At 39.4% G+C, this 10,524-nt stretch overlaps 1 protein-coding gene across 3 annotated transcripts in view; it reads left to right on the top strand.

The window, feature by feature from the left end:
- The window catches only part of LOC111471636 (oligopeptide transporter 3-like), a 7,186-nt gene extending 3,913 nt beyond the window's left edge, over nt 1–3,273 (top strand). The window contains exons 2-7 of one of the 3 annotated variants that reach the window (XM_023117342.1): nt 34–78; nt 251–348; nt 441–1,010; nt 1,894–2,149; nt 2,242–2,424; nt 2,495–3,273. In XM_023117342.1, the coding sequence (XP_022973110.1) occupies nt 34–78; nt 251–348; nt 441–1,010; nt 1,894–2,149; nt 2,242–2,424; nt 2,495–3,109 (1,767 nt within the window). In that variant the 3' untranslated portion in view covers nt 3,110–3,273. Of the gene's footprint in view, nt 79–250; nt 349–440; nt 1,011–1,893; nt 2,150–2,241; nt 2,425–2,494 lie in introns of all 3 variants that reach the window. The other 2 variants (XM_023117343.1, XM_023117344.1) reach the window with 2 other exon arrangements.
- Nucleotides 3,274–10,524: the final 7,251 nt, after the last annotated feature.

The raw sequence follows: 10,524 nt of genomic DNA on the forward strand, positions 1-10,524 counted from the left end.
GCCATTACTGTCATGAAAGCTTATTATAAACAGGGCTTGAATTTCTTCTTAGCCCTTCTCATCGTCTTAACTACCCAGGTTTGCATCTTTATGAATGAAAAGGGGCTAATTCAAAAGTTTTGTCTTTTGAATATCGATTTGAGTAAAAAATAATGAACACCCATTTTCTAAAACATCCAGATTGATAAGATCTAGACCCTTTTCTCACATTCCCCTGTTTCGAATCTTTTTCTCTTTGGCTGTTCTTCAGATCTTAGGATATGGATGGGCTGGAATGCTGAGAAGGTACCTGGTAGATCCTGTTGAAATGTGGTGGCCTGCAAATCTGGCACAGGTTTCTCTGTTTAGGTACCCTTTCTTAATTCCTTTTCCAGATTTGGAGCTCAGAGGCTTAGCAGTATTTAACTCTGACATGCTCTGTTTTCTTTGCCCTGTTTTAGAGCCCTTCATGAGACGGAGGACAGATCAAAAGGGATGACAAGGATGAAATTCTTCTTGATCTTCATGGGAGCAAGCTTCGTGTACTACGTTTTTCCAGGTTACTTGCTACAAATCTTATCATTCTTCTCGTGGGTTTGTTGGGTTTGGCCTCGCAGCATCACGGCTCAGCAAATTGGGTCGAGCCAAAGTGGACTTGGGCTCGGTGCTTTCAGCTTTGATTGGGCTGGGATTTCAGCCTACCATGGCAGCCCATTGGTGTCGCCATGGTCTTCAATTCTAAATGTGGGTGTTGGGTTTGTGATGTTTATTTATATTATCCTCCCGGTTTGCTACTGGAAGTTCAACACCTTCGACGCCCGCAAATTCCCCATTTTTTCTAATCAGCTCTTCACCAGAACTGGTCAGAAATATGATACTACGAAGGTTTTAACCCCCGAATTTGATCTCAATGTTGGTGCTTATAATAACTATGGGAAACTGTATCTTAGCCCCCTGTTTGCCCTCTCCATTGGATCTGGCTTTGCCAGGTTCACGGCTACTCTCACCCATGTCGCCTTGTTTCATGGACGGTATGCTTGTCTTTCACTTTTTCTTGTTTTTTCATGTTATCTTTCTTTCCACTTTCAATATTTTATTTCGTTTTTTTATGATTGTGGTGTTTGTATGTTTTTGAACATGAAAACACTTTATGCTGTATTTTTGTATGGACTCAAGCCTACTGCAAGTGTATATTATCATTTTGGGGCTTTCTCTCAAAGCTTTTAAAATGCATTTGATAAGAAGAGGTTTCCAAATACTCTATTCTCCTCCCCAACCAAAGTGAGATCTCACAATCTACCTTCCTTTAGGACTTAGCATTTTTGTTGGTACTCATTCCCTCCTTTCAATTAATGTGCGACCCTCCAATCCACCCTTGTTCAAGGCCCACGTCTTTTCTGACACAACTTGTGTCCACCCATCTTTGAGGCTCAGTCTCCTCTCTAGAAAATCACTTAACCTTGTGTCCACCCATCTTTGGGCTCAATCTCCTCTCTAGCAAATCACTCGGTGTCTGGCTCTGATACCATATATAATGGCTTAAGCCCACCACTAGCAGATATTGATCTCTTTGGGCTTTTCCTCAAAGTTTTTAAAACACCTTTACTATTGCTAGTAGAGGTTTCCACACCCTTATAAAAAATGCTTCATACTCCTCTCCAATCAATGTGAGATCTCACAGTACTTATGAAGGTGATAATGTCTATTGTGTTTATTGAATTAAGGCTAGACGTTGCCTAGAAAGTATTTCTAATTCTTTCAAAAGCTGCAATATTACTCCGTGTCGAATCAACCCATGTGTGTTCTCACATCAAGTCGTGTTTAATCACGATTAAGTTTAGAGACTAGAGATTGAATACATATATCACTATAGTTATAAACCAAGTTTAAGATTGTGCACTTTTAACGTTTTAGGGACATATGGAAGCAGAGCAGGGAAGCAATCAAGAATGCAAAACTAGACATCCATGCCAAGCTGATGCAAAACTACAAACAAGTGCCAGAATGGTGGTTCTTGATCCTATTATTTGGTAGCATTGTGATATCTCTTCTGATGTCGATTGTGTGGAAGGACATCGTGCAGCTGCCGTGGTGGGGTATGCTATTTGCCTTTGCTATGGCTTGGATTGTCACCCTCCCAATTGGGGTCATTCAAGCGACAACCAATCAGGTAATTGAATGGAAATTAGTAGTAGTAGCACTCACTCATCTTTGTTTACGTTCTAAAACAAAAGACTTATATCTATATGGAATGTTATGCAGCAACCTGGATATGATATCATAGCACAGTTCATCATTGGTTATATTCTCCCTGGAAAACCAATAGCAAATCTACTTTTCAAGATCTATGGAAGAATCAGCACAGTTCATGCTCTTTCTTTCTTATCTGATCTTAAACTTGGCCATTACATGAAAATCCCACCAAGATGCATGTACATTGCCCAGGTGATCTTTTAGAAAGATTTCAATTTTTTTTTTGAGAGTTTATGATCTTGACTAATTCGTGTTTTCTCAGTTAGTCGGGACACTCGTCGCCGGGACGATTAACCTCGCCGTTGCTTGGTGGATGTTAGACAATATAGAGAACATCTGTGATACTGAGGCTCTCCAACCTGATAGTCCATGGACGTGTCCGAAATACCGAGTGACGTTTGATGCATCTGTTATTTGGGGACTAATAGGACCAAGACGATTGTTTGGACCGGGCGGGTTGTATCGAAACTTGGTGTGGCTATTCCTAATTGGAGCTGTTCTTCCGGTTCCTATTTGGGCATTGAGTAAAGCTTTCCCCGAAAAGAAATGGATTGCATTGATAAACATACCAGTTATATCATATGGCTTTGCAGGGATGCCACCGGCAACTCCTACAAACATAGCTAGCTGGCTCATCACTGGTACCATTTTCAACTACTTCGTCTTCCGATACCATAAGCGATGGTGGCAGAAGTACAACTACGTACTCTCGGCCGCGCTCGACGCAGGGACAGCGTTCATGGGCGTGCTACTTTTCATTGTGCTGCAGAATGGGGGACATAACTTGAGGTGGTGGGGATCACAACCTGATCATTGTCCTTTGGCTAAGTGTCCAACCGCTCCTGGGATCATCATTAAAGGATGTCCAGTGTTTTAGCTAGATCATCGAGGCCCGAGACAATGAAACTGATAGCCATTATGTTTTAGAGAGTTAGGTTCAAGTTCTTGCTTTGCTTATGTTGTTTGTAAATGCTAGTTTGAAGTGACTTGGGTAGGGTTTATATATATGATATCATGTTAAATACAAGTGGTGTTATAATATCTTTTAGTGTATGGCAATGGAGAGAGCAAAACATAAAATAAATTTCTAGTAAAAGTTTGCTTCAATTGACTTCTTATGTGAAATTTTGAAAATACACAATAATAATTTTTTTTAAAAACATATTCTGCATTTAATAACTATTAATTCAACAAGTCACATAGTTTGAATTAGTTTGAATTAGGCAAGTACACGAGAACATTTAAAGTACGACATGACATATCCTACAAAATACTTGCACAAAATGACATGGTGCAAAATAATGGGTGCAAAATAATGGATTTATAAAAAGCGTAAAGATCAGTGAGACCAAGACACTTACTTAGTCTGACCCATATAGTCTCGTAGCTTGTGTACATTCTCGCCTCAACTGCTCCATCTAGGCATCATCTAAAAAAGAATTAAAGTAGCACGGATTATAAAAAATACTCGGTACGTAGATTGCTTTTAGTTCTATAGTTGTCCTTAAGTTTATTCGCATTAAATCATTCATGGTTCATGATGGTGTCTTATTTATACTTATGAGTTTGTTCCTAAGTTAGCTTTTCTAGGCTATTTCCTAGGTTTCCTTAGTTCAGCTAAGCTCGACTTAGGGTCATGGTGCAAAAGTTATAAGTTCTCTTTCTTAGCCCTATCTGAGCCATCATTTCTAAGGGTTCGTTCTTGCTACTCTAAGGTAGTTATCTTGGTTAGATGGTTCTAAGGTTTTAAGTTATCTTAGTTAGATGTTTTGCTAGTCCCTTTTATCATTATCATCATATTCATAGACCAATGTCTCATAGGTCTTCGAGGCACAACTTCGAGGTCAATTCCATCTCATAGTTCTCATCATACCGTTATGGTTCTAGTAGGGTTTTAGTTGGCATCGCCCTAATAGGCTTCATATTATTATAATCATAAACGGAGGTTGTGACCCTCAATGTTGCAAACACTCATCTACCTATTTGGTCCTTACTCAATCATGATTAGGGAGTGGTTGGAGACCCCCTAACCACACCCACAAGACAGCTTGTTAGGTTATCTCACAAGATTCATGCATTTTAGAGCTCAATCCTAGTTCTACCAGCTAATAAACATAATAAAATGTTATATAAGCCTCCAATAGTCGAGTCATGTTCATGACTAGGGGTTGGTTGGCAAATTCCTAATAGTCCTCACACAACAACATCATCAAACATGTATGAACATATCATCATAAGGGATATAGTATAGTGATCTAAACATGGTTATCTAGTCATACTTTCAATTTCGTATAATTATGAGTTCATTCCATCATTATCATAAAAATCAAGCAACAATCAAATCAACTTATCATAATATACTTTTATACATACTATAAGCTCGTCTTAATCTAAAGTCTTGAGGTTCTACTTGATATGATCAACACTTTTTTGATATGTTCAGGTCCTCTTAGAACTCCAAGCTTCTTTCCATGAACCTGTAGCAATAAGAATCACCCAATTTCATTTATCATATGAGGGATGAATCATTATAAGAAGTCTTAAGCAAACCCACAAAAATTTGCTTCCAATTCGAGTCTAGTTCTCCTATTTTTGTGTTCCTTAGCTCAAATCGACCCAATCACTACCAAACATAGGCCCTCACGAACCTTCCCCCCATAGAATCGAGTAAAGTCATATGGGGTAACTTACAAATCCATGAAAAAACTCACAATAATATCCGTGGGTCTAGCAAATCCATTTCGACAGCTGTTTCTTCACGATTCGGATACAAAATTCGGATAAACCAACAAAAAAATGCTAGAACTAAATTACATTAAGATCAAAGATTTAGAAGTAAGATAGGAACCGTTGTTCTAAATTAAGTCACTCCACAATTGAATTTGATCAAGGGTTGATTGAATGACTAGCAATCTACCACAACAATTGCTTGAGACTTAGAAAAGACAAAAATGATCTCAATTTCTAAGGATGAAAGTCAGAACTTGAGAACTCAATTTCATTAGTAAAAAAGTTTGCCTTTTCACCTACTAATTTGTGGGTATTTATAGTCTCTACACAAAAGAACTCTCACTCTTCAAATGTTCACTTAAATAAGTTAGTGGTCATGATTGTTAAGTTACTCCCCACTGCTCTTCAAATGTCGAGTAAAAAAGAAGTTATGGCCATTTTGATACGAAACTTCCCACTCTTTTACCCACTACAAGAACTTATAGAATTAAAATAATAAATAAAGTTTTCAAAAAAATTATCAATCAGTGTTATATAGAGCGATTCCATCATCTATTTCAACTGTGCAAATATTCACATATGAAGCTCTAAATATAGTTCCTCAATAGAGGTAACTTGTAACAAATGAAAGGGAGGTTGAACCAAGCCTATCCAAATTTGTAAATGAAGAATGAATGTTTCTTGAATATTTTTGGTCTTGGATCGCGTAATAGTTCCTCAATAGGGTTAACTTGTAACAAATGAAATGGAGGTTGAATCGAGCCTATCCAAATTTGTAGATGAAGAAGGAATGTTTGTTGAATATCTTTTTCTTTCGAGTCACTATCGTACCTACGAGGGAGGAGTCGAAAGGTTTAGGTGAGGAATCGAAAACGTCACGAGACTTTAAACTTCTGTGAGTCCTTAGGTAGGAGCAAACCGATGCCAGGATACTTCGTAACAAGCGGGACAGACGCACCTTCAAGGACGAACGAAAGACGGTGGTCTCATCGGCAAAGACAGTCAAACTTTGCGATTAGGATTCACTGGAATTCTCGGGTGAGGAAGACAAAGTAGCGGGTCGCGGGTCGGGTTCTTCGGGTACCTGCGAGCTTGCTTAGCCAACGTGCGACCCACTGTTGCAGCCCGCGCCTTGTAGTCCATGTCAGACATTGACTTTGGGCCGTGTATCCATTTCAGCCCAAGACCAGCGATACTAACCTACATCCAGGAGTTGTGCGCCACCATGGACCTTCTCAGCTTGTCGGCTCAAGTGTTTCGGCTCGGCGGCGTGGCTCGATGGCTCGACTTAATGGCTTGGTATACAAATAATATACCGATTCCTAGGTTTTTGACCTTTATGAGTCGTTTTCGCCCTTATTTTAGGCATCTGAGGTCAGTGTAACTCTTAATTATTAAACACAATCATGATAGGAACTTACCTTGATAGTTAGACATAAGGTTTGTTTGGGTTACATCATGAAAGGACGCTAAGTGTATATTGTGGTGTTATAGGAGGTAGTTAGACGTGGAAGTTAGCTTATTGCGAGTAACTTCGGCCAAGGCCAAAGACGTTGGCATTAGTTATTTATGTATGATGGTGCGTGCCCTATGGCCCTTGTATGCACCATGTGTGTTGTTGATGTATGCTATGTCATATGTTTTCTTGCCATGAAACACCAATGTATGTCATGTTTATGTATGTGATGTTTGTGCCATGATTTGTTACCCTGTATGCATGAGGTTGATTGACATGTCATGATTGTAATGAGAAATTCGCATGCCATGAATGTGATGACTGATGTGTCACGATATGCTTACGTGATGTTTAACCAAGTCATGCTATGTATGCGGCAAGGGGATGAAACGTTGTATGTATAATGCCATGGAGGTAAACTTTAGGGACCTCATGCATGCCATGTGTTATGTACACGGGGTTACTTCCCCACTATGTTAGTGATGGTACGGACGCGTACGTTCGATATTATGCTCGCTATGATATCATACAAGCCCTCCTTTTTCTGTGGCGTCCGGTAATGTATGTCATACATACTTGACCAAGCCAGGCCTAGGGGGTTCGCATGCGAACTCGCCTGGTGGGCCCACGGTTACGTACGTGGGCCATGCGTGGGGAAGTACCATACATTCACCCTGCCTGGATAAAGCAAGGGCCTAAGGCCATGTAAATGAATGGAGACAAGTCACCCTCGCGTTTTCTTTCTTTTGTACTTGTGCCTATTCATGTGTGTTGTATGCGACCTGCATGTGCTTTGAAAGTGTATTGTCTGCCTAACTCCAACAGTGGGGCAAATTATTGGGTATTCTATAAAATACTTAACGTGCTACCTATGTTTTCAGGTAAGGGCAAGGCTCTCATGTACGGTTGACGACGGATGCTGCGAAGACCATGGAAGTCTTAGGGAGGGCTTATAGGGCAATAGATGTTATGTTTGAGATTCTTCGAAAAATAATTGTTGGATTCGTTTCTCCTAGCTAGTTGTTGATTGATTTCCGTATTAGGTTGATCCTTAGTGTTGCGAACTACTGATAATAATGAACGTGTCATCGAAAATTAAGGTTGCTTTGTATGAACTTTTGTATTTTTGTCCTATAAACGTGAGGTGACGTCGCTAGTTAGATTAAAGAAAATTAGGGGTGTTACAATAACAGTTCAACGACTTATTTTCAATCAAATCAGCTTATTTCAGTTCTAAAATTTAATAACATATTTTCATACATACTATAAGCTTGCCTTAATCTAAAGTCTCGAGATTCTACTTACTTGGTATGATTGACACTTTTTCGATATGTTCAGGTCTTCTTAAAACTCCAAGTTTCTCCAAACTCTTGTAATAGGTCCTGTATTAAGAGAAATTATGAATATCACAAAAAAATCGAATAAAAACTACTCACTTAAAAACTAGGAAATTGGTTCGATTTAATCATGATGATCGTTCAAGTTAGAATAGTATTTAGACAACCGACCCATGCGCACATCTATTTGACCATTTTTCCTTTCATTTGGATTTTCGTTTCAAGCTTGATTTCCTTCTACGAGCGTTTTTGGCCTTTGAATCCTTCAAGAATGTTGTATAGCATCTTTCCACGAACCAATAGCAATAAGAATCACCCATTTTCGTGTTCCTTAGGTCAAATCGACCCAATCACTACCAAACATAGGCCCTCATGAACCTTCCTCCCATAGAATCGAGCAAAGTCATACAAGGTAACTTACAAATCCATGAAAAAACTCACACCAATAATCGTGAGTCTAGCAAATCCATTTCAGCAACTGTTTCTTCACGATTTGAATACAAAATTCGGATAAACCAACAAAAAAAAAATGCTAGAATTAGATTACATTTTAAGATAAAAGATCTAAAAGTAAAATTTGAAACCTTGTTTTAAATTGAGTCACTCCACTATCGAACTTAATCAACGTTTGATTATATGACTCACAATCTACCCAAGAATTGCTTGAAAAGACAAAAATGATGCTCAATTTCTAAGGATGATTGTCTTAACTTGAGAACTCAATTTCATTAATAAAAAATCTTCATTTTTAGATACTAACTGATGGGTATTTATAGTCTCTACACAAAATAACTCCCACCCTTCAAATGTTCACTAAAGTAAGTTAGTGGCCATGATTATTAAGTTACTCCTCGCTCCCCTTCAAATGTCCTCTAAAGAAGAAGTTAGGGTCATTTTGACATTACCCCACTTTTACCCACTACAACAACTTAATTAAATAATAAATAAAGTTTTCAAAAAAATTATCAATCAAGTGCTATATATATAGCGTTCCCATCCTTCATTTCAACTGTGCAAATGTTCACTTTTGAAGTCTAAATGGTAATTCGTCAATCAGGTTAGCTTGTAACAAATGAAATAGAGGTTGAATCGAGCCTATCCAAATTTGTAGATGAAGAATGAATGTTTGTTGAATCTTTTTGGCCTTGGATCGCGTAATAGATTTAGTCGGAACATTTGGAAGACGATGATGTTCACGCTAAAAATCTGGCGACATTACCTGTATGGAGAGAAAACCCAAATTTTTACCACCACAAAAGTTTGAAATACTTCTTCACCCAAAAAGAGTTAAATATGAGGCAGAAAAGGTGGTTAGAATTGGTGAAGAATTATGATGTAGATATCTAGTACCACCCTGGAAAAGCAAACGTGGTCGCAGATGCCTTAAGTAGGAAGACGGTCCACTCGTCAGCCCTCATTACTAGGGAAGTAAGGGTACAAAGAGACTTCGAGCGAGCCAACATAGCTGTAGCGACCGAGGGAGTCATAGCACAGCTGGCTCGACTCATGGTACAACCTACGCTTAGGCAGAGAATTATTACCTCCCAACAAGAGGATCCTAACTTACAGAAAGCCCTAGGACAGCTAGACGAAAGTCCGGTAGATGGATTCTCGAAGTCATCGGATGAAGGACTATTGTATCAGGGACGCTTATATGTTCCGACATTAGAAGATTTAAGGAAAGAGATACTAACGGAAGCTCACAACTCGCCATTTGTCATGCATCTAGGAGGTACTAAGATGTACCAAGATTTAAAACAACACTTTTGGTGGAAGAGCATGAAGAGGGATGTGACCGGGTTTGTGAACAAGTGCTTAGTAAGACTACATGGAGTCCTAGTGTCTATAGTGTCGAATCGGGATCCACGCTTTACGTCAGTGTTTTAGCCCGGACTTCAAAAAGTACTGGGTACCTGCCTCGACTTTAGTACCGCATTTCACCCCCAAACATATGGACAAACGGAGCGTTTAAACCAAATTTTAGAGGACATACTACGCGCTTGCGTACTAGATTTTAAGGGAAGTTGGGATTCCAAACTCCACCTGATGGAATTCTCGTATAACAACCGCTTCCAAGCAACTATTGGAATGACACCATTTGAGGCCCTATACGGAAAATGGTATAGGTCCCCACTATGTTGGGACGAAGTAGGAGAGAGAGAATTAGTAGGACTCGAGTTGTTTCGACTCACCAATGAGGCTGTCCAGAAAACTCGAGCGGGGATGCGTACTGCTCAAAGTAGATAGAAAAGCTACGCCGATGTAAGGCGTAAAAGCTCGGAGTTTGAGATTGGGGACCCAGTATTCCTCAAGGTGGCACCTATGAAAGGTGTGTTAAGATTCGAACATAAGGGTAAGTTAAGTCCTAAATTCATTGGACCATTCGAGATCCTAGAGCGAGTTGGTCCAGTAGCGTATAAGTTAGCCCAACCTCCAGCCCTCTTAGGAGTACATGATGTATTTCACGTGTCGATGATGAGGAAGTACATTACGGACCCTATCCACGTAAAAGACTATGAACCACTCAACTCAATGAAGATCTGAGCTACGAGGAAAAACCAGTAAGAATCTTAGCTAGAGAAGTAAAAACCTTACGCAACAGGAGCATTGCGTTCGTTAAGGTACTGTGGCGGAATCACCATAGTGAGGAAGCCATGTGGGAGCGTGAGGACGAAATAAGAGAAAAATACCCCGAGTTGGTACAAGAGTTTTGAGACTTTCGAGGACGAAAGTTCTTTTTAGGGGTAGATAATGTAATGACTCAGGAAA

This window comes from Cucurbita maxima, unplaced genomic scaffold, assembly GCF_002738345.1.
Source record: "Cucurbita maxima cultivar Rimu unplaced genomic scaffold, Cmax_1.0 Cma_Scf00054, whole genome shotgun sequence".
Classification (NCBI taxonomy): domain Eukaryota; kingdom Viridiplantae; phylum Streptophyta; class Magnoliopsida; order Cucurbitales; family Cucurbitaceae; genus Cucurbita; species Cucurbita maxima.